The 25,640-nt window shown below is 37.9% G+C and overlaps 1 protein-coding gene across 1 annotated transcript in view; it reads left to right on the forward strand.

Moving 5' to 3' along the window:
- Window positions 1-25,640, forward strand: part of cacna2d4a (calcium channel, voltage-dependent, alpha 2/delta subunit 4a) — a 191,438-nt gene that overhangs the window by 15,894 nt on the left and 149,904 nt on the right. Inside the window, exons 3-14 of the mRNA XM_036577757.1 lie at window positions 1,691-1,807; window positions 3,492-3,551; window positions 3,760-3,922; window positions 5,313-5,444; window positions 9,351-9,411; window positions 15,340-15,490; window positions 16,020-16,094; window positions 17,466-17,555; window positions 18,001-18,114; window positions 19,205-19,283; window positions 20,986-21,119; window positions 21,347-21,364. Of these exons, the coding sequence (XP_036433650.1) occupies window positions 1,691-1,807; window positions 3,492-3,551; window positions 3,760-3,922; window positions 5,313-5,444; window positions 9,351-9,411; window positions 15,340-15,490; window positions 16,020-16,094; window positions 17,466-17,555; window positions 18,001-18,114; window positions 19,205-19,283; window positions 20,986-21,119; window positions 21,347-21,364 (1,194 nt within the window). The remainder of the gene's footprint in view (window positions 1-1,690; window positions 1,808-3,491; window positions 3,552-3,759; window positions 3,923-5,312; window positions 5,445-9,350; window positions 9,412-15,339; window positions 15,491-16,019; window positions 16,095-17,465; window positions 17,556-18,000; window positions 18,115-19,204; window positions 19,284-20,985; window positions 21,120-21,346; window positions 21,365-25,640) is intronic.

The raw sequence follows: 25,640 nt of genomic DNA on the forward strand, positions 1-25,640 counted from the left end.
ACTGTAGTCCATCTGTTTCTCTGATACTTTGTTAGCCCCCTTTTACCCTGTTCTTCAGTGGTCAGGACCCCCATGGACCCTCACAGAGCAGGCACTATTTGGGTGGTGGATCATTCTCAGCACTGCAGTAACACTGACGTGGTGGTGGTGTGTTAGTGTGTGTTGTGCTGGTGCGAGTGGATCAGATACTGGAGTGCTGCTGGAGTTTTTAAACACTGTGTCCACTCACTGTCCACTCTATTAGACACTCCTACCTTGTCGGTCCACCTTGTAGATGTAAAGTCAGAGACGATAGCTCCTCTGCTGCTGCAGTGTGTACTGGTCATCCTCTAGTCCTTCATCAGTGGTCACAGGACGCTGCCCACAGGACGCTGTCAGCTGGATATTTTTGGTTGGTGGACTATTCTCAGTCCAGCAGTGACACTGAGGTGTTTAAAAACTCCAGCAGCACTGCTGTGTCTGATCCACTCGTACCAGCACAACACACACTAACACACCACCACCATGTGAGTGTTACTGCAGTGCTGAGAATGACCCACCACCCAAATAGTACCTGCTCTGTGAGGGTCCATGGGGGTCTTGACCACTGAAGAACAGGGTAAAAGGGGGCTAACAAAGTATGCAGAGAAACAGATGGACTACAGTCTGTAACTGTAGAACTACAAAGTGCACCTATATAGTAAGTGGAGCTGATAAAATGGACAATGAGCGTAGAAACAAGGAGGTGGTCATAATGTTATGCCTGGTCGGTGTAATAACATAACATAGCACTAATCACATTACACAGCAGTACGTTCCTTCAACCAGAACTCTAATAATCAGAGTAACAGACTTCAGACTTTACAGGATTGTAGTATAATGTAGTATAATGTGCCGCTTCTCCAACCTCACATCACTTTTTACTGCAGTCTTCCGAAATCTACAGATAATTATGTTCAATATCTGATCTTTGAAGCACTATAGATCGAGCCGAACTCCACAGGTCAGTAGAGCGTGATGTGTCCCTTCCAATGAGCCCTGGATCGCATTGCTAGCCTTCAGCGAACTGAAGATAAGGACCAAAATCACCAGGCTATGTAACTGTACGTTTGCACTCATATGTGCAATGTTGAGCTCAAAATGAAAATTCAAATTCAATAGTACGATTTTAGTTTTTAGATTTTAGTTTGGTGTACTAGTATAATGAAGATTTAGATGATTTATGAGTAGCTTTATTTAAATTAAAATGTATTCTATTTATGCTTCATGTGATTATGCAATAATTGTGTCATTTAATATTAGTGTACGCAAGTAAGAAATGTGTTAGAAATAAGCTTAAAACAATCTGAACAAGAGAAACGTTGGATTTATTGACTATATTTAAGATATTACTTGATGCTACACTGTAAAACGTGTCTCGTCAGATCTACCTAGAAAATGACTTCATGTGGTCACGAGCAACTGAATTAGTTTTATTCAACTTAAACTTGAAACTACATTGATTGGAAGAATCAAAGTATTATTTAGGTTGAATAAACGAGACACGTTTTACAGTGTATTTTTTGCAGTGCATTTGGTCTCGTTTTAATGTCTGCTAAGAGGAATGAGGTGAGGGAGCCATGCGTGAAGTTTTCAGGGGGCCCAAAATTCATACCAGTGCCCCCTACTGACAGTGCAGCTATTGACTGTTTGTGTTTGTTTGTGTGAGCAGAAATTTAAGGACATTGAGCCCATAGTGAAGATCGAGGAGGTGAACGGCATGGAGCTGGTGAAGAAGTTCGCTGAAGAGATGGAGAACATGCTCGGCAGGAAGATGAAGTCTGTGAAAGTAAGAAAGCTCATGCGGTCTGATGTGTGTGCTGGACTGTACATGCTGGAGCTGCACAATATTGATTATTGATCATTACTGGCCTTTGCAATACTGAGGCAACAAGGCAGTTTCTGAGGGTGCTTTGAAGAACAAAGGCCTTTATGTGATCCAACAAACATAAATAATGTTGACGAGGACCACAATGCAAATTAGCTCTAGGGATAATTTTAAATAAATTCAATTTAGTTCAATTCGATGCATGGTAAGCTTTAATGACATCATCAGATGTCAATAATAATAATAACTTTATTGATAGAGCACTTTTTATACCAGTGGCAGCTCAAAGTGCTTTACAGACAGATGATAAAGCTTAACAGTGCACCCTTAAAAAAAGATGGTTCTTTAAGGGTTCTTTAGTAAAGGCAGTGGTTCTTAATAGAACCATGAACACTCAAAGAACCATTTTTATGTTTAAATGTTTCTTTGCATGGTGAAATTGTTCTTCAGATTGATGGAGAAGGTGTTTTATCATGGTTCTTTATAGAACATTTTGGAAATTGTTCTGTATAGCACCAAAAAGCGTTCTATTGTTACATGTCGGACTATAACTAGAACCATATGCAACACATTCTCCATCAATCTGAATAACCATTTCATTTAACCATGCACATGGTTATTTGAGTGTTCATGGTTCTATATACAACCATTGTCTTCACTAAAGAACCTTAGAACAACCATCTTTTATAAGAATGTAACAAAAGAAATTCTGTGTATTAATTTAAAATCATAAGATCAGATTAAACAGATAAACAGAGTAGAGTTTTACTGAAGCGCTGAGTTAAAGAGCTGCGTTTTCAGATGTTTATTAAAAGTGAGCTCTGAGCTCGACTGTCTAATAAAAGCTGAACTGAGCTCCACAGTTTAGAAGCAGAATAACTGAAAGAGTCTCTCAACGTTTTCTGTGTTTTACTGAAGGTGTTCAGAATCTGCAGATCTGAGATCATAAACAGACGTTCAGGAGCTTTAAGGTCATTTAGAGCTTTAAAAACCAGCAGCAGAGCTTTAAACTCTCTCTAACAGATCCAGGCGGTCAGTGCAGGGTGTAACGGGGTGATATGAGCTCTCTGTGTTGGTGTTGTGAGGATCCGTGCTGCGGTGTTCTGTATGGGTTCTAGAGGATGATACTGTTTTCTCCAGTAAGAAGATCATTAAGATCAAACCCTTATAAAGACAATATGAAGTGTAAACCAGATCTATGAGTTATACTGCAAAAGCAAGTAAAAACATCTTAAATGTAGTTATATCTAAAAATATATAGATATATAAATATATCTAATATTTCTCTTTATGAGACTGTTGTAAGAACATTGTGAAGTTATTGAACTTTTTTCTACACATTTTTCCTTGTTTTAAGTAATTTTATCTTATGAAAGTGTCTTATTTCATTGGCAGATCATTTTACTTGTTTTAAGCATCATTTACTGAAATAAGCAAAGTTATCTTCGATATTTTTCAAAACAAGTAAAACAGAATAAGAAACTTTCACTACATAAAATTACTTAAAACAAGTAAAAATGTACATAAACAGGTGGAATTATCTTATTTACTCTTTCAGCAACCTCATAATGAGAAATATTAGATATATTAACTACATTTAAGATGGTTTCACTTCTAAGATTTAAACTGTGTGGTTGTGTTCCAGAGAATGGCTGAAGCTGCAGAAGATGCTGATTTCTATCATGAGTACAATGCCACACTAGAGGTGAGCTCAGCTGCCCATCATTCATCCACATTCATCCAGCCATCGATGCATCACCCGCACGGCATAACGCACCATAATAGACTACGATTGATCACTGTTCACCCAGAAACGGCACAGCAGAGTAGCTCTCAGCCTCGTCCACAGTAATACGTTATATATGACGCTGCGAAAAAGATTGATTGTAAGATTCAGTGTTGTGATTTTTCAGTTCGACTATTATAACTCCATGATGATAAACACTGTGGATGAGGATGGGAACTATGCGGAGTTGGGTGGAGAGTTTGCACTGGAGGAAAACGAGCACTTCAACAACCTGCCTGTCAACACACAGCAGAGCGTCATCCAAGTGCCCACCAACGTCTACAACAAAGGTACTACACACCTTACCTGCTGGGTTTACTCACATATTCGGTTGTTTCGTAGTATTCATTCACTGGAGGGGACATGCACCACGGCATTCGTTCACTGGAGGGGACATGCACCACTGCATTCGTTCACTGGAGGGGACATGCACCACTGCATTCATTCACTGGAGGGGACATATACCACCGCATTCATTCACTAGAGGGAACATGCACTACTGCATTCATTCACTGGAGGGGACATGCACTACTGCATTCATTCACTGGAGGGGACATGCACCGCGCATTCATTCACTGAAGGGGACATGCACCACTGCATTCATTCACTGGAGGGGACATGCACCACTGCATTCGTTCACTGGAGGGGACATGTACCACTGCATTCGTTCACTGGAGGGGACATGCACCACTGCATACATTCACTGGAGGGGACATATACCACCGCATTCATTCACTAGAGGGAACATGCACTACTGCATTTATTCACTGGAGGGGACATGCACCACCGCATTCGTTCACTAGAGGGGACATGCACCACTGCATTCATTCACTGGAGGGGACATGCACCACCGCATTCATTCACTAGAGGGAACATGCACCACTGCATTCGTTCACTGGAGGGGACATGCACCACTGCATTCATTCACTGGATGGGACATGCACCACCGCATTCATTCACTAGAGGGAACATGCACCACTGCAATCGTTCACTGGAGGGGAAATGCACCACCGCATTCATTCACTAGAGGGAACATGCACCACTGCAATCGTTCACTGGAGGGGACATGCACCACTGCATTCGTTCACTGGAGGGGACATGCACCACTGCATTGTCAACCGCGTAGTATTTATGCAATTTACTTCTTATTTTTGTACTGCAGATAATTTTTTATTGTTTTTAGTATAATTTTATTTTATTCTATTTTTTATCTTTATTTTCTCTGTGTGCATCTGTAAATAGTGTAAGATGAATAGTGTAAATAGTGCATCTATTATAGCAGAAAATACAACATAATAGGGTCTGAATGTTAAAGGAGAATTCCACCAATTTTTCAAAATCTCTACACAATTAAAACTTTGGGATGTAATCAGAGAGATTCAGAGTGGTTTGGTGTGAAATGGTTCAGATGTCTTTACAGTGGTGGTGATAGGAACCAGGGGTCGCCATGACTACAACACAGATATTGACATTTTATTTACTATCCAGAACCACCAGTGAACCTAGAAGAGATGAACGAATCCAGAGAGAATGACCTCAGACCCCAGAAGGTCAAAAGCTGTTAGACTAAAGTAGAGTAAATTCCCCATAAATGTTCAACTATTATGATTTTCCCAGGCCTACTGTAGATCTTCTTTTTCAAGATGACACAAAGGTTTGATGATCTCCGTCTTCATCCAGATCCAGATATTCTGAACGGTGTGTACATGTCAGAGGCTCTGAATGAAGTGTTTGTGAGCAACTTTGACAAGGACCCCACTCTGACCTGGCAGTACTTCGGCAGCTCCACTGGCTTCTTCAGGCTGTATCCTGGTAACGTTAACTCACGCCGACATGCGACAACACCAAGGCTGGCTTTAGAAGGCGAAACCTCCATGCAACCTGCTTGAAACATAGATGAAACTAAATTTCTGTAATCAGCTGGCTCAACTAGCCGAGCTAACAGCAACATCTATTTAAACTGCTGCTTGAGCCGCCAGCGTTTATTCCTCTTTGTCCTGCTGTAATCATGATCTAAATGGTTAGATTATTCGGTTTCTCCTCTCTTGATGACTCTGATTTCACCCAGAGGTTTGAAATGATTAAAATTCTTACAGAAGAGCAGACTGAGATGCGCTGCTTAATAAATTTGCAGTGCTTCTACAGAACAAGCGAGACATCAAGTGCAATAGTAATGGATCTTTAGTCATTGATTTCCAAAGCCTTAACAAATACAGAACAGATTTAAAAGACTTTTTAAAATATAGATATAGAAGGAACGTCAGTGACAACTGGAAAAATTTGTGTTACACTAAGGCTATGAAAATGACCCCTCGCAGAGTGAGAACAATAAGTTGTAGCAAAAAATACAAGTTACTAATTTGGCTAACCAGTGGAGTAACTGAATGCGTTACATGCAACTTTCGTTGTTTTTGAATTGCTTCGTGTAACTGTCAAGTTGCATGGAAATTATGTTGCATGCAATTCACAACATGCAACTAGTTGCATGAAAGTTTCACCATGTAAAGCCAGACTAACACCCTGAATATAAAAGTGGCGTTTATTTGAGTTATTTCAGTGGCTTTTGTTTTTGTTTAAGATTTTGTGCAGTTTTATTCAAAATGGGATTTAATCATATTAATTTGATCAATGAAAATAAGAGAGTAAACAGCTGCTGGTAAACACTGTCGCCTCATTTTAGTCCTTATTCCTCTGTAAACAGCATCAGGTCCAATCTGTGGTTTACACTAAACAACACTCTTAAAAAATACGGTTCTTCAAATGTTCTATAGTAAAGACAATGGTTGTATATATAATCATGGGTTCTATATAAAACCATTTGCATGCTTAAATGGTTCCTTGCATGGTGAAATAGTTCTTCAGATTGATGGAGAATGTGTTGTGTATGGTTCTATATACCACCAACAATGGTGTATAAATAGCAGAACCCTTTCTGATGCTATATAGAACCACATACAACACATTCTCCATCAATCTGAAGAACAATTTCACCATGCAAAGAACATTTTAAGCATGTGATGGTTCTATGTAGAACTTACTGTTCTAAACAGAACCATTGCCTACTAAAGAACCCTTGAAGAACCATCTTTTTAAGTGTGCGCTGTATCTTATTAACCCTTAGAGGTCAAGTTATAATCATCATTTTGTTAAACCACTTAAACTAACTCGGCCGGTTTGCTTTGTAGTTTATGTAATTACTGAATAATAAGCCTCAGTAATTAGACTAGAATTTTAAGGGGTTAATTACATACTTATTTGCATAAAGAATTATAGTCTGACCTTCTCTGTTTGTTTTAATGTTAACAAAAACAAAAACAAGGCAAAATTTTTTTTTTCTTGCAGCAAAACAAGATTGTGCACAAAATATCTTGTCCTTTACGTATGAACACTAACGTAGTGTTGATTGGACGTTTAGAATCTGCACCTTCCACAGAAGTTCTCCACTTTCTTTAGATAAACAATATTCATGTGCTGCAAAAAAAATGATATCTTAGCAAGTAAAAGCATATTCAGTGTGGGTAATATATCTAATATTTCTCATTATGAAATTGTTGTAAGACTATTATAAGATTGTTTCATTTATTTTTAGACATTTTTACTTGTTTTAAGTAATTTTATCTGACGAAAGTATTTTATTCCATTGTCAGATCGTTTTATTGTTTCAAGCATTATTTCTTGAAATAAACAAAATTATCTTCATTATTTCTCAATACAAGTAAAATGATCTGCCAATGAAATGACACTTTCACTACACTAAAAAGATGGTTCTTCAAGGGTTCTATACAGAACCATGAATACTCAAAGAACTCTTTTCCTGCTTAAATGGTTCCTTGCATGGTGAAATGGTTCTTCAGATTGATGAAGAATGTGTTGTAATGTGTGTGTTTACAATGTCTAGAGGATGGTTCTAATAAGTCTAGTCAACCTTAAGCCTTTCATCAATTTCATCAGCAGAACCTGGTTTAGTTTAATGAAGGACTGATTAGATAAACCAGGTACTGGATGATAAAATAACACTGAAACATTAATAATGGATGGAATAAGACACTTTTATAAGATACAATTACTTAAAACAAGTAAAATGTCTAGAAACATGTGAAATAATCGTATTTAACAGTCTCATAAAGAGAAATATTAGATACATTAACTACATTTAAGATGTTTAACTTGGCCCAATGCACCACAGCTGAGGCAGGACCCTCAGGTTGAGCCCCTAACACACTCAGAGAGCAGCGTGCAGGTCAGAAGTGCTCGATCAGGATCTGCTGAGGCCGTCTGAGTCTCTGAAATTGAGTTGCTGTCGTTAGTGCAGGGCTGACAGGTGATGTCAGAGAAGTAATTAGTGTGTGTTAATGACTCAGCTCTCTCCCTCTCTCTCTCTCTCTCTCTCTCTCTTTCTCTCTCTCTCTGTGTGTGAGTCTCTCTCTCTGTCTCTCTCCCTCTCTCTCTCTGTGTCTCTCTCTGTGTCTCTCTCTGTCTCTCTCTCTCTCTCTCTCTCTCTCTCTCTCTCTCTCTCTCTCTCTCATTACCTCATCACTCCACTCTCACAGTCAGCAGGCAGCATGTTTCTCCAGCACATTAGAAAACAAATGCAGACCTAAGGGTTCTTCTGGGGTTCTTTAGTAAAGAAAATGGTTCTATATGGAAGAAATGGTTCTACTAAAATCTTATGGTTCTAAATAGAACCGTTCCCTTCACTAAATAACCCTTAAAGAGCCATCTTTTTTAAGTGTGTACATACACAGTGTTCAGTGAGATGAGGTGAAAATCTGTTTTTGGGCCAATGACACATAAAATGTTCAAAATGATAGCTGTTAAAAATCATTTTTATGTGCATTTTTATATCTGCATATATATATATATATATATATATATATATATATATATATATATATATATATATTTGCATTTATATCTCTGTGCATTTCATATCATAAAAATAGTGAGTATAATCAAAGCTTTAATTGCCTGTTATTAAACTGTGCTGCTCTGGTTGCTCCATCTGACTGACTGGTTGCACCACCTGACTTTTCAGACTAATTTCAAATTAAACAGGCATCTATTTAGACACCTATAGAAACCTTTGTCCTTCAGCTTGAGTTTATACTTACATTTTTTTTCAAAATAAATGAACATTATTATAATAATTCCACATCTTCATGGTGCTCCTGAGGTCAGACCACCTGACATGGTAAACTGAACTACAACATGATTTTTTTTTTTTTAGTTAACATAAAATCCAGTTTTATAACTAATTTACCTTTTATGATATTTTACAAAGTCAACATATACGGTTGGATGGTTGCACCACCTGACATTTGTAGGCTTTTGGAGGCAGAAAGAGACTAAAATGAATTTTATATGGTTGCACTGAAAATTGTTACCCATAAAAGAGGCATTGTTGAATAATAGGATAAATGTCATGTGTTTATTAAATTATTTTTTGGAAACATAATGGCAAAAAATGTACATCATCACCGACCCAAAGATTAACCCCTTTAAATCCTAGGCTTATTACATACTAAGCCTTATTATTCAGTAACTACAGGGGCTTCAGTGCAGACTGGCTGAGCTATTCTTAGTTTATAGAAGTGTGTAATAAAACTTTGGCTATTTAACATGCAAAATGCAGTGGCTGTCAACAGTTGTCAAGTGTTGTACGGCTGATATACGGCTGTATGGAGCTCAGTGAAGGTCACTGTGTGTTACATTCTTCAGGCATTCAGTGGACACCAGATGAAAACGGCGTCGTCACCTTTGACGCAAGGAACCGCAACTGGTGAGTCTTTTTTGTGTGTGTTTATATCATCCATTATATAGCTTTTAAATGTTGATTACCTTTTTATTTTTATTTAGTTTTTCATTTTGATTTTTAATTTCATTTTAGTTTCAGGTAGTTTTGAGTCATTCATTCATTTTAGTAAGGGGTAAGGGGTTTTCAGGACTATAATAAGGCTGTAATAGCAGGTATTTTGAAGAGTAGAATTTAATTAAAACAGCAGTAGACTAAGCTCGGCTCCTTACAGACCAAACTCTCATTCACACACTGAAAAAAACTAAAATGAAAGGATTTTTTCTCAGTAATTCTATATTTTTTAGTAAGTTTTGCAGTGGAAATTATAGTTTTGATTTAGTTTTCGTAAACCAGGTGCTGCTGATGGAGCTCAGTAAGTCTTTGCGGTGGCTGGAGTGCAGGAAGCAAACCTGTTTACTCCTGACAAGCTCAAAATAAATCAGATACTTTCACTGTGTAAATGTTTGATTTATTGTTTATTCTAATGTTACATGGTGTTTACACTTGATGCTGAGATAAATAGATTTTAAACGTATGAAAACAAACGTGTGTGTGTGTGTGTGTGTGTGTGTGTGTGTGTGCACGCAGGCATAATTCACATAAAACCACCAAATCTCTAACAATCAAATGAAAGTATGGGTTGGAGATTATATAAATCCTCTGAGATTAGCTTTGCAGACTCACCATGAGGTGAAATTACAGCCGGCCTGATACCAAAACTGTACTTGCGGTTTCCACTCTAAGGCCATGAGACATTTTAATGATTACACTGCAAACAGATGATATCTTAGCAAATAAAAACATCTTAAATGTAGTTAATATATCTAATATTTCTCATTGTGAGACTGTTGTAAGAATATTATAAGATTATTCCTCCTGTTTCTACACATTTTTACTTGTTTTAAATTAAATTTTATCTACACTTTTAAAAGAGATTGTTCTTCAGCGGTTCTTTAGTAAAGACAATGGTTCTATACAGAAACACGAACACTCAAAGAACTATTTGCATTCTTAAATGGTTATTTGTGTAGTGAAATGGTTCTTCAGATTGAAATATATAAATATATATACACCGATCAGGCATAACATTATGACCACCTCGTTGTGCACCTCCAGTATACAACCTGTGCAGCAGCAGATGAGCTATCGTCTCTGGCTACAAGGTGGACTGACAAGGTAGGAGTGTCTAATAGAGTGGACAGTGAGTGGACACAGTGTTTAAAAACTCCAGCAGCACTGCTGTGTCTGATCCACTCGTACCAGCACAACACACACTAACACACCACCACCATGTGAGTGTTACTGCAGTGCTGAGAATGACCCACCACCCAAATAGTACCTGCTCTGTGAGGGTCCATGGGGGTCCTGACCACTGAAGAACAGGGTAAAAGGGGGCTAACAAAGTATCAGAGAAATAGATGGACTACAGTCTGTAACTGTAGAACTACAAAGTGCACCTATATAGTAAGTGGATCTGATAAAATGGACAATGAGCGTAGAAACAAGGACATAACGTTATGCCTGATTGGTGTATATACAAGCTTGACATCATAACAATAGCAGAACCCTTTTTAATGCTACACTATAAGAACAAAAGTATTGGGACACCTAGGTGGATAGCCATGCAGTCTCGATAGACAAACACTGGCAGTAGAGGGTTGGACTGATGAGCTCTGTGACTTTAAAAATGTCGCTGTCATAGGATGCCACCTCTGCTACAAGTCAGTGTGTGAAATTTCTGCCCTGCTAGATCTGCCCCAGACAACTGTAAGTGCTATTATTGTGAAATGGAAGTGTCTAGAAGCAACAACAGCTCAGCCACGAAGCGTCAGACCACACAAACTCACAGAGTGGAGCCGTCGAGTGCTGAACTGCACAGTGTCTATCCTCTGTTGAATCACTAAAGAGTTCCAAACTGTCTCTGGAAGCAACATCAGCAAAAGAACTGAGCATTAGGAGCTTCACGAAATACGTTTCCATGGCCGAACAGCTGCACACAAGCCTAAGATCAAAATGCGCCATGCCAAGCGTCGGCTGGAGTGGTGTAAAGCGCCACCACTGGACTCTGGAGCAGTGGAAACGTATTCTGTGTAGTGACGAATCAGCTTCTCTGTCTGTCAGTCTGATGGACGAGTCTGGCTTTGGAGAACGTTACCTGCCTGACTGCACTGTGCCAGCTGTAAAGTTTGGTGGAGGAGGGATGATGATATGGGGCTGTTTTTCAGGGGTTGGTCTAGAACCCTTAGTTCCAGTGAAGGGAAATTTTAATGCTTCAGCACCAAGACATTTTGGACAATTGCCGCTTCCAACTTTGTGGGAACAGTTTGGGGAAGAACCTTTTCTGTTCCAGCATGACTGAGCCCCAGTGCACAAAGCAGCTCCATAAAGGCCTGACTGAGTGAGTTTGGTGTGGGATAACTTAACTGGCCCTCACAGAGCCCTGACCTCAACCCCATCAAACACTTTTGGGATGCACTAGAACGGAGATTGTGAGCCAAGCCCACTCGTCCAACATCCACAGAATGTGTTTGCTCATATTTTCACACTTGTCAGGTTAAATTTTAGTTTAGTTAAAGTTTTTGCTGCTGAAGTTTTAAGTCTTCTAGCACTCAGATGCTACCAGGCAACCTGAGCTGAAAGTTTGACAGACAGAGGAACAGTACCTTGGATATCTTGCCAAGATATCATTTCTGCAGTGATTGGTGAGATGTCCAGGGCTCAGGAGACAGGAGTCAGGACGAGGACACCGTGAGGAACAGCAGCGGCAGCAGCAGGCCTGAAGACTTTAATCTTTAGCCTCTTCCGTGACTGAGTCACTCATTAGCCTCCTCCACTCTGCCAAGGCCCTTCAGACGCCTTCTGGCTCAGATAATGCTGTTAAATCTAATACTCACGATCTCTCAGCTCTAACGGGTGAAAACGCACCGCTAGAACTCTTCAGAGCTGCGTGTGAAGCAGGAACGTGTGTGTTTGTTGTGAATGAACGAGCCGTTAGAATAATAAATGTTTGTGTGTTTATGTGTGGGTGTTTATGTGTTTGTGTGTGTGTCCAGTGCTCCAGCCCAGTCCACTCCGTCTCTCATCCTCTTATTGTGATCCAGACATGTCAGTGACCCTCTGACCCCGAGCGCATTACATTCTCCGCTCATAGCTTTTCTCTGATGAGATTCCACTTGCTTTGATCCCTGCAGGCATTATGAGTCCTTACCACCGCAGTGAAAGGTTAATGTCTGGGTTTGGGAGGAAAACAATCGATTCTGGGCTGCCTTTACACCACACACTTAAAAAAGAGGGTTCTTCAAGGGTTCCTTAGTAAAGAAGATGGTTCTGTATAGAACCATGAGCACTCAAAGAACCCTTTGAATGATTAAAGGGTTCATTGCATTGTAAAAGTGATCATATTGATGGAGAATGTGCTGTAGATGGTTCTACACTCTTAAAAAAGAGGGTTCTTGAAGGGTTCTTTAGTAAAGAAGATGGTTCTGTATAGAACCATGAGCACTCAAAGAACCCTTTGAATGATTAAAGGGTTCATTGCATTGTAAAAGTGATCTTGATATTGATGGAGAATGTGCTGTAGATGGTTCTACACTCCTAAAAAGATGGTTCTTGAAGGGTTCTTTAGTAAAGAAGATGGTTCTGTATAGAACCGTGAGCACTCAAAGAACCCTTTGAATGATTAAAGGGTTCATTGCATTGTAAAAGTGATCATATTGATGGAGAATGTGCTGTAGATGGTTCTACACTCTTAAAAAAGAGGGTTCTTGGAGGGTTCTTTAGTAAAGAAGATGGTTCTGTATAGAACCATGAGCACTCAAAGAACCCTTTGAATGATTAAAGGGTTCATTGCATTGTAAAAGTGATCTTGATATTGATGGAGAATGTGCTGTAGATGGTTCTACACTCCTAAAAAGATGGTTCTTGAAGGGTTCTTTAGTAAAGAAGATGGTTCTGTATAGAACCATGAGCACTCAAAGAACCCTTTGAATGATTAAAGTGTTCATTGCATTGTAAAAGTGATCTTCATATTGATGGAGAATGTGCTGTAGATGGTTCTACACTCCTAAAAAGATGTTTCTTGAAGCGTTCTTTAGTAAAGAAGATGGTTCTGTATAGAACCATGAGCACTCAAAGAATCCTTTGAATGATTAAAGGGTTCTTTGCATCATAAAAGGGTTCTTCCGAAAGATAGAGAACTGTAAATAGTCCTATTAAGATCGTTCTATAAAGCACCCAAAAGGGTTCTTCTGTTGTTACGGTGTCAAGCTTATAACGATCTGATTAACTCTTTCACGATGCAAAGAACCCTTCAATCATGCAAAGGGTTCTTTGAGTGTTCATGGTTTTATATAGAACCATTTTCCTTACCAAAGAACCCCTGAAGCACCATCTTGTCAAGTTAAATATTAGTAAACGTGTTTTAAATTTTAGATTGTGCTGCTTAGTAAAGGAGATGGTTGTGTATAGAACCATCAACACTCAAAGACCCCTCTACATGAATTAAAGGGTTCTTTAAATCATCAAAGTGTTCTTCAGATTGATGGAGAGCTGTAGATGGTTCTAAATAGAACGTTTTTGAAAATAGGTCTATATGGCAACCAAAAGGTTTCTTCTATTGTTATGGTCTCAAGCTTGTAACAATAGAAGAACCCTTTTGGGTGCTACCTAGAACCCTTCTCCAAAAGGTCCTATTTAGAACCATCTATAGCACATTCATGCACATTTTTTTTTCCAATTTAAAGAACCATTTCATGATGTGACGAGCCATTTAATCATGCAAAGGGTTCTTTGAGTGTTCATGGTTATAAATAGAACCCTTTTCAAAAACGTTCTACATAGAACCAGACAGTGGCACACACAGCCATTTTAACAGTCTTCCTTCCTGTTTAATTTCCTGGTCGATTGATCCGATGAAATCAATCGTTTGAAAATATTGTGTTACCGCCACTTTGATTGGCTGTTCATGGAACTTGTTGCTGAGTTTCAAGTGAGTTGCAGGACACTTTACATTAAGCAACTCAAGTGCAAATTTGTTTCATGTGCAATCTTAAAAAAGATGGTTCTTCTTGGGTTCTTTAGTAAAGACAGTAGTTCAGTGTAGAACCATGAACACTCAAAGAACCATTTGCATGCAAGTAGTTCTTTACATGGTGAAATGGTTCTTCAGATTGATGAAAATGTGTTGTATATGGCTCTATATAGCACCCAAAAGGGTTCTTCTGTTGTTACGACCTTGACTTTGTAACAGTAGAAGAACGCTTTTGGTGCTATATAAAACCATTTTAAAAAAGGCTCTATATAGAACCATATACAACATGTTCTCCAATAATCTAAAGAACGATTTCGCCAGGCAAAGAACCATTTAAGCCTTTAATGGTTCTTTGAGTGTTCATGGTTCTATACAGAACTGTTGTCTTCACCAAAGAACCCTTGAAGAACAATCTCCTTTATGAGTGCAGGGTTCATGTCAGCAAACGAAAACAAAATAATTTCTATTTATATGCTTGATTTATTTTATAGTTGTTCGAGTTTCACATATTGGGGGGAAAAATCCTAAAAATAAAATAATAAAAATAAAAAATCATAAAAATAAAAATAATAATCATAAAATCAGAAAAGAACTTTTGCATAAAGCACATTTTATGTTTAATTCTTTTCCCCCAGTGTGTTAAATTCAATAAATAAACAGTAACTGTGCAGTAAAATGTGCAGAGGTGTGTCTCTGTGGAGGATGTGTTCACCTACTTACACAGAAAATCAACACAGCATTGAATTTGACCGGGGTGCACAAACTTTTGCACACACCTGTGTTACCGTTTAAATTCTTGTGATCTCGTTACAGTGACAGACTTACTTTACTGTTACTTGCGTCACTCAAGCATCTTTCATTTCCGTCTTCACGTCTGGTCTCAGGTATATTCAGGCAGCCACGTCCCCGAAAGACATCATCATAGTGGTGGACACCAGCGGCAGCATGAAGGGCCTCAGACTGACCATAGCCAAGCACACCATCAACACCATCCTGGACACCCTGGGAGAAAACGACTTTGTCAATGTCATCACTGTGAGTACACAGTTCTGCATCAGGACTGCGATGGTGCGGCGCGTCTGCTGCGGATTTCAGATGAAGTGCAGGAGATTTAATGACTATAGAACATCAAACACACAGCATGATGTAAATAACTAACACAATTAATGATCTCTCTCTCTCTCTCTGTCTCTCTCTCTGTCTCTCTCTCTCTGTCTCTCTGTCTCTCTCTCTCTCTGTCTCTCTGTCTCTCTCTCTCTGTCTCTCTCTCTCTGTCTCTCTCTCTCTCTCTGTCTCTCTCTCACTCTCTCTGTCTCTCTCTGTCTGTCTGCCTCTCTCTCTCTCTGTCTGTCTGTCTCTCTCTCTCTCTCTCTCGCTCTCTCTGTCTCTCTCTCTCTCTGTCTCTCTCTCTCTCTGTCTCTCTCTCTCGCTGTCTCTGTCTCTCTCTCTCTCTCTCTCTCTCGCTCTCTCTCTCTCTCTGTCTCTCTCTCTCTCTCTCTCTCTGTCTCTCTCTCTCGCTGTCTCTGTCTCTCTCTCTCTCTCTCCCTCTCTCTCGGACCCTCAGTACAGTGATTATGTCCAGTATGTGGAGCCCTGTTTTAAAGGTACACTGGTGCAGGCTGATCTGGACAATCGGGAGGTAAAGTCCACTCCACTCCACAGACAGACAGACAGACAGACAGACAGATAGATAGATAGATAGATAGATAGATAGATAGTCAGACAGACAGACAGACAGACATATCTTTGTTTGAACTTTGGATCCAACAAACATCAACAAACCAATAATACCCAGTTAATCAATCTGGCAAAGATCAATTAGAACCTCACTACTGCTTCCAAACAGTACGCTGCACTATGACTGTGATATGATAATAATGAATAATACTTTTAGGCTATATATTATAATAATGTTATATTTACACAATATATCATGAAATATGATATTATGTGTTCATATGAAAACTCATTTGGGACCTGGACTTCAGACTAAAATCCTTTTGCTTTGATTGACTCTAAACCTCTATATTATTTCTACAAAGGCTAAAAATTCCATTTTGTCTCTACCAAAACAATCATAACTCTACCAAACCTCACCAAATGTTTCAGTAGTGACTGTTTCGGTGGTGACAATTTTAGCTCATTTTGAGCTCAAAAACTCCATGGCCATGAGGGACAGGGATGCAGCCTTACTTCCTGCTCAAAAATGCAGGGGCGTGGCTAAAATAAGGCCCCGCCTACAGACTAAAACTCTGTGTTTTGGTAGTAACAAGCATTTTTTGAGGAAACTCGTGATAAATCTAAATCTTTCAACTTTAAAATACATCAAAATCCTTTATAAAGAATTTTTAGAAGTGTAAATTTAGGGGTTTGGGTTTGAGACAGACTCCTCCCAATAGAAAGTACGATATAAATGATGAGTTTATATGTATTTAGCTTATTACGCTGCAAAAAATGGCATCTTGTCAAGTAAATTTATCTTAAATATGGTCAATGAATCTAACATTTCTCCTGTTGAGATTGTTGTAAGCTTAATTTAAGATTTTTACCTTATTTCTAGACATTTTTATTTGTTTTAAGTAATTATGTTAAGTTAAATTATTTCACTATATTGGCAGATAATTTTGCTTGTTGTAAGAAATGAGCTATTATATATTATATATATATAGAGAGAGAGAGAGAGAGAGTTTTTCTTTTTAAATAATGTCTAGAAATAAGGAAAGTAATCTTATTATAAGTGCAAAACCATCTCAAAATGAGAAATATTAGATATATTGACTAGATTTATTATCATTTCACTTGATAAGATACATTTTTTGCAGTGTGGAATGGTCCATATATAATGTATAATGGGCAATTATGGATGTGCAGTGAACCACAAATTTCTTTCTTTATATTTTTATTTTCTGGAAAAAATTAGTCTCAGCTTCACCTCTAGTGGTCTTGACCACAACACCAGTGAAGAACCTGCATGACCTCATTCTCCTTTTTGCTCCATCTCTCCTTCCAGCACTTCAAGGTGTTGGTGGAGGGCCTGCATGTGAAAGGAGAGGGGAAAGTCAAGAAAGCCATGAAAGAGGCCTTCCGTGTCCTCAATGAGGTGCGTGGTGCGTTTTGTGTACAAGTGTTTGAGTATCGGTTGGTTTACGTATCTCTGTTACACTCTCAGAAATAAAGGTACTAAACTGTCTCTGGGGCGGTTCCCCTCTTATCACTGGGGTGGGACCCTCAAGGGTCCATCTCAGTACCTTTAGTCAGGGAACATAACTGAACCATAATCCACTGAAATGATATGTTCTGAGCTGTACTGACTCCACACACCCCGTCTCGTCTCCAGGCTTTTATTTTACTGTTCTGTTTAAAACATTCGGTTATGAAAAGGTACAAATACGAACTTTTCACCTGGAAACACTTATTTAAGGTTCACAATCAGACCTTAAAACCACTGTTGGAGCTTTGAGGGAACATTTACACTGTTTGTACCTTGATGAACGAAGAACGTACCTGCGCAGTTCTCTGATTGGCTGTGTTTGTGTTCTGTGCAGGCCGTTACGACGGGTAAGGGCAGCCTCTGTAACCAGGCTATAATGCTGATCACTGATGGTGCAATGGAGGACTTTCAGCAGGTGTTTGAGGAGTTTAACTGGCCGGAGCGCAGGGTAAACACACAGCACACAGGCTCCTTTTAAAGGTGATAAAGTACTGGAACCGCTGAAACCAGAAAACTGGACCTTTGCTTTTTTATGTTGGCCATCAGTCCAGTTCTGAAGGTTCCATTTTTTGGTACCTAACAGGATCTAATGGTATTTGAGGGTGTTCTCCTCTTTTTGGAAACACTTTGGAAACACTTACAGCTGAACTATCACTGTTTTAGCACAAGCACTATTACATCATACATCAATTAAACCGTTAATAAACCGTTAATAAACCGTTTTACGATGCGTTCTTAACAAGATGGTTCTTTAGTAAAGAAAATGGTTCTGTATAGAACCATGAACACTCAAAGAACCTTTTGCATGGTTAAAAAGTTCTTTGCATCATGAAAGTGTTCTTCAGATTGATGGACAATGTGCTGTAGATGGTTCTGCATAGAACCTTTTTTAAAATGTAAATAGCACCCAAAAGGGTTCTTCTGTGGTTACAAGCTTCACATTGTTACAATAGAAGAACCCTTTTGGGTGCTATATACAACCATTTTTAAAAAGGTTCTATACAGAACCATCTACAGCACATTGTCCATCAATCTGAAGAACACTTTCATGATGCAAAGAACTTTTTAACCATGGAAAAAGGTTCTTTGAGGTTCTATATAGAAGCATTTTTTGCTAAAGACCCTTGAAGAACCATCTTTTTCAAGAGTGTGGTTTCAGCTGTAGCTCAATAATGATAATAACTATTATTATTATCTATTATTTCTCAATATGAGACTGTTGTATGAATATTGTAAGAATATTTAACTTATTTGTAGACATTTTTACTAGTTTTAAGTAATTTTATCTTATGAAAGTGTCTTATTCCATTAGCTGATGATTTTACTTGTTTTAAGCAAAATTATCTTCATTATTTCTCAAAACAAATAAAACGATCTACCAACAGAATAAAACACTTTAATAAGATACAATTACCTAAAACAAGTAAAAATGTCTATAAATAAGATAAATAGTCTTACAATATTCTATCAATCTCAGAATGAGAAATATTAGATATATTTACCAGAGGAGAATTATTATAATGGTTTGTCTCCTTCAGGTCCGTGTGTTCACGTATCTCATTGGACGAGAGCTGACGTTTGCTGACAATGTCAAATGGATTGCCTGTAATAATAAAGGTAAGTCATCATCAGTACATCAGTTCAGACTTGCACACTTTTCATTGAGGGTTTGATTTGCTCCCCCTGTGCGAGAGCTGCCCTCTGTTGGCCAAAAGGAAAATGACACTGTGGCTCACTTTACTAAAGACCCCATGGAGGACCATCTTTTTAAGAGTGTATTTTTCAATTTACAGTGAATTTTACAAAGATGTTCTATTCACACAGGTGAAAACGACATATTTACTAGTAAAAATTCATTTCTTACATGTGAAAACTGAATTTACTAGTTTAAACATAATATTTATAACCTGAAATTTAATTTTCAGATTTGTGAATTGAAATTCTGAGATCAAGAAAAAATAACGACATGTTAAATTACCAATAACTTGTTAGTAAAAGTGTTACTACAATTTAAATGAGCTGAAAAAAGGCCTGAATTATTAAAAGTTGAACTTTAAGATGTTATGCTTAGATTTTTATATGTGTCACTGTGGCTCAGGCTATGAAATCCGCTTTGTAGCTTGATATCAATAAAGTAGATGGCAACACTCCAAACAAGATAGTTGCAGGGATAGAACCAACAGACTGTAGTCCATCTGTTTCTCTGCATACTTTGTTAGCCCACTTTTACCCTGTTCTTCAGTGGTCAGGACCCCCATGGACCCTCACAGAGCAGGTACTATTTGGGTGGTGGATCATTCTCAGCACTGCAGTAACACTAACATGGTGGTGGTGTGTTAGTGTGTGTTGCGCTGGTCTAAGTGGAGTGGACACTGTGTCCACTCACTGTCCACTCTATTAGATACTCCTACCTTGTCGGTCCACCTTGTAGATGTAAAGTCAGAGACGATAGCTCATCTGCTGCTGCACAGTTGTGCTGGTCATCCTCTAGTCCTTCATCAGTGGTCACAGGACGCTGCCCACAGGACGCTGTTGGCTGGATATTTTTGGTTGGTGGACTATTCTCAGTCCAGCAGTGACACTGAGGTGTTTAAAAACTCCAGCAGCACTGCTGTGTCTGATCCACTCGTACCAGCAAAACACACACTAACACACCACCACCACGTCAGTGTTACTGCAGTGCTGAGAATGATCCACCACCCAAATAGTACCTGCTCTGTGAGGGTCCATGGGGGTCCTGACCACTGAAGAACAGGGTAACAAAGTATCAGAGAAACAGATGGACTACAGTCTGTAACTGTAGAACTACAAAGTGCACCTATATAGTAAGTGGAGCTGATAAAATGGACAATGAGCGTAGAAACAAGGAGGTGGTCGTAACGTTATGCCTGATCGATGTGCGGAAAGATTTTTGAAAGCTTAACTTTATTCCAGTGAGTCTGATGAAGGACTTTGAATTGTATGAGGCTCTGTCTGACACAGAAAGAGGGAATGAACACGATGCAAAATTGCTTTCCATATATCATCTGCCAATTCCTCAGCAATATCCTTCTAACACTGGTTCTTAATAGTACAGAGAGGGTAATTATAAACTGAAAAAAATCTAGCATGCATATTGGACGACTTTAGAAAGACATGAATGGTGGAGCTTTCTGGTTCAGTGGGAAAATGGGGCGTGTTGTCATGGACAAAGCTGTGGACTGAAAGAATGTGTTATTAGGCAGGTGAAATTTGTCTTTAAGCTGTTGAAATGATGCAAATTTCCCAAACGTTGTACGTTACAAAAATGAGCAATATTTTTGTGCTCCTTTGTCGTCAGGGTACTACACACACATCTCCACTCTGGCAGACGTACAGGAGAACGTTATGGAGTATCTGCATGTTCTCAGTCGACCCATGGTGATCAACCATGACCATGACATCATCTGGACAGAGGCCTACATGGACAGCGTGGTGAGCTTCATTCTTTTTTTCTTTCTTTCTTTTAAAATCAACATTTCAGTGTGGAATGAACTGGTTTTCACCTTTTCCCCTCTGTAATCATCTGCTGTTGGGCTAATCAGCTCTGTGGCTGTTTCGTTGTTGTTTTCATGCTGTCTGTCATCTCCTCCGCATGTCTCTCTCCATTCATGGCACCTGTCTATCCCACCTCTCTCTCTCTCTCTCTTTCAATCCACCAGCTGCCCAACACAGCTGAGGTAAAGATACGGCTAGTCTAGAGTCTTTAGTGAGGTCGCTCATTAATGTAGTGAAAGATCTAATGTAGTTTAGGTGAACATTATTGTCAACGTATCCCATAAACAATCACGGTAAGTTGTGGAAAATGTGGATAAACAATAAAAAATCAGGGTTTTTCTGATAGTGTGGTGATGTCAGTAATTGTGGAATATACTTGGAATATATTTTAAAGACACTGCAGTTCGTGCTGAAATACATTCCCAACACTGAAATGTATTTCAGATTATACTGCCATATTCAACAAATATATCGCTGCTGATGGAAGAAAACCTTGTATTTCCATTTTTGTCGTTTTTCAGTTTTTGACCTAATTTGAAAATGCCTGTTACCCTTTACATTGTGTGTAAATTTCATGATGAATGGGCCAAAAGAAATGACCCAAAATGACTTGGGGGAAAAAAGTCTGGTTCCATTGACTTACATTAAAAGTAAAGTAGGTTTTCTCCTTTTCCTGTAAAGTTATCATTTTGGAGATACGAGGTTTTCTTCCAACAGCAGCGATATTCTAAAATACATCTATTTTAAAATGTATGGGGAAATATTACACACATAAATGTACCATACAAAAATAAATGTATGTAAATGGGTTTATTAAATCCATTTAAAAAATTTATAAAAATATCCAGAATCCTGTCTGATGCTCTTCACTGTCTGATACCTTTAGAGATAAATTTGTGTTCCAGTCTCTTCATTTTAAATCTGATCTAATGATCCTTTAACAGGACAGAAGCGAGTGTTGTGGGTATTGATACTCTGTGAAAATGCAGTTATGATCTGATATCTTGTTTATGTGAAATACATTGTGTGTGAGAGTCTGACTGCAGACGTACATGGTTAATGTAAAGTACAGTGCAGATCACAGACGTCAGTACGTTTAGTTACATCTGGAACCTTCATTACACTCAACTGAACACAGATAATAACACATACTGATAAATACATTTTAAAAATATATTCATACATAGAAAAATGTATTAAATAAATAAATTTAGAGTATATTTTTTAATGTGGGAGCTATTGTACATTGAAACTATACATGTCGTTATAGTATGTGTTATAAGTGTAGTTCAGTTGTATCTGCACTCAAAAAAGTATCAGATGTACTTAAAAATCTTAAGTCAGTTGCTTCAATACAAAAAGTATCTTTTCAAGATTTAAGAGTTTTTTGTCATACTCACAGAGAAAGAGACAGTAACACTGTACCATAAAATTCTTACTCTGCACTACAACTCACTATACACTCTTAAAAAGATGGTTCTTTAGGGGTTCTTTAGTAAAGACAATGGTTCTATATACCCTCAAAGAACTATCTGCATGTGTAACGGGTTCCTTGCATGGTGCAATAGTTCTTCAGATTGATGGAGAATGTGTTGTATATGATTTTATACAGGACCTTTTTGAAAAAGATTCTATATAGCACCAAAAAGGGTTCTTCTATTGGTACAAGTTGGACATTGTAACAATAGAAGAACTCTTTTTGGTGCCGTATAGAACCATATACAACACATTCTCCATCATTTCACCTCTCAAGGAACCCTTTAAACATGCAAATGGTTATTTGAGTGTTTATGGTTCTATATAGAAGTATTCTCTTTACTAAAGAACCCTTGAAGAACCATCTTTTTAAGAGTGTAATATCAGTGAGAGGAGACTGATTTAAACATGGCAAGTTCACTGTTTCTGAGCGTGTGGTTGTGAAGGTTGTGTTTGTTAAAAAAATGTAACATCATAATATATTAATACATTAAAGATATTTTCACAAAACGCAATACATATTCCAATATTTAGTTTGATCAGTTGCACCAACAAAACTGTAGTACCACATTGTGACACTGTGAAAAACTATGAGTATAAAAATGCTTTTTCTTTCCCAAAAACCATTTGATTAGTCATTGTGGAAACACTGACAGTATTGACTATATAGTTATTATAATTATTACACTTCAAAAATCATATCTCTGCAAGTGAAAACATATTAAATGTAGTTAATATATCTAATATTTCTCATTATGACATTGTCTTAAGAATATTATAAGATTATTCCACTTATTTCTACACATTTTTACTGGTTTTAAGTCATTGTATCTTATGAAAGTGTCTTATTCCACTGGCAGATCATTTCATTTGTTTTGGTCATTATTTTTAAAATAAACAAAATTCTTTTCATTATTTCTCTAAACGAGTAAAATGATCTGCCAAATGCAATAAGACACTTTCACTGGATAAAATGACTTAAAACAAGCAAAAATGTAGAAACAGGTGGAATAATCTTAGAATGTTCTTCAAACAGTCTCATAATGACAAAATATTAGATATATTAACTACATTTAAGATGTTTTCGCTTGCTAAGATTTCATTTTTTTGCAGTGTAGTCATCTGCAGTTAATTGAATATCTGTTTAGTAACTCTTACCAATACTCAGGTCAGAGTGCACATCCTGAATATCCACAATAAGCTCTGAAAAGTGTTTCATGATGTAATTCATTGAGATAAAGACATCATATCGTCAGTTGTGATTGTGTAACTGGTACCATCGTCTCTTGTGCAGGTGCACTGCGTCCTTCTCTGGCTAAACAGTTTGACGGTGTTGGCTGTGGGCTGTACATTTTGAGCTCTGGATGGCAGCTTTAAAATGATTTTCTGACCTTATCAGCTTGAAGGACATGCACAAAAGAAAGATTTATGACTTATGGTGTCAGTGCCCTCTGTTTCACTTACTGACTGTCAGACTGTCCACTCACCTCCGGTCAGCGCTCACCTCAGGTAGATTCAGGCCCTCTCTAGCACCTGGTATAGGCCTGTCCTGCATGGTGTGTGAGCTCCTCTCTATGGCTAAATGGAAGTTCTGATTCCTGAAGCCAAAGTTCCTAATTGCCACTAATTGACTAATTGGCTGTCTGTTTTGGTGATTTTTTCACTGAACTGGTTTAAAGTCAAAGCTGAAAACACATTTCTGACTTTCAACTGACTTAAAAAATTTACTGTACTAAAATGCTTAATATACTTTTGCTTTGTGTGACCCTAAGCCTTAATTCTGTTTCAGAACACTACCAAATTTTACCAAATGTTTCGGGAGTGACGATTCTTAATGTTCCACACTGATTTTCAGACTTTGGGACACATTTACTTCAAAACAATGGGATCTAACTGCTCACCATGTGGCCATAAGGGACAGGCATGCAGCCTCACTACCTGCTCTAAAATACAGGGGCGTGGCTAAAACAAGACTCCGCCTACAGACTAAAACTGTTTCAGTAGTGACATGAAAATTTAGGACAGCAAGTTTTTTAATCTAAAACTTAAACTCATGATAAATCTCTATATATCTATCTAAAAATCTTTCAACTTCTCTTTAAAAAAATAAAGACATTTTTAAAAACAACTTTAAAAAAAAAAAGTATTAAATATGTTTTAAGTAAATTTAGGGGTTAGGGTTTGGGACAGACTCCTCCCAGTAGAAAGTACCCTATAATTGATGATTTTGCATATTTAGTTTATTACTATCTCTATTAATGTCTTGGGTTTAAATAGATCAGAACAAAGTGCTTGTCAATATCTAAGCTCTGAATACTTTGTTATTTATTTATTTATTTATTTATTTACTGTGGGTGCGCAGTTTGAAATAATTCAGTAGAATAATCCATATAATTTATTTCCAGTAATGAAGCCATGTATATCAACCACAGCTAAAACAGGCAGATTTGCTGCTGTGAAGATCATCAGTACTGAACACAGTCGTTATCAATGCTGGGGAAAAAATAAATACAGTAGTGAATGTAACCACAAACTTGCATACTCATGTCAGAATGTGAGTGGATTTAGGATTAAACTCCTAAAAATGCCTTTTGAGAAAAGTTAAAATGTTAAAAATTATGTATATATGTGTTGTTAAAAGGGGAATTTTGGAGTGATGCCATCAGTGAATGAGTCGTTAAAGCCAGATTTGTTAAGCATCGTCTACTGTTTGTGCTAATTTAGCATCACTAAACTTGTCAGTAGGTGTCCAGTTTCCTTTTCATTAAATAAAAACACAAAAATGGTTAATGCACCCTTAAAAACCCTGACTGAGACAGACATATATAGTCCCTTTAGCTAATATCTACGTTTGCAACTGATATCACCAACAAATTGCTAACAATTTATCAAGAATAGCTGCTTTTTGCAATTGTGAAAAATAATATTTATGGTTAATTTTTCCACTTCTATAATGTGTTTTCCTGGTAAATTTACATATCC

Source organism: Colossoma macropomum, unplaced genomic scaffold, assembly GCF_904425465.1.
Source record: "Colossoma macropomum unplaced genomic scaffold, Colossoma_macropomum, whole genome shotgun sequence".
In the NCBI taxonomy this organism is placed as follows: domain Eukaryota; kingdom Metazoa; phylum Chordata; class Actinopteri; order Characiformes; family Serrasalmidae; genus Colossoma; species Colossoma macropomum.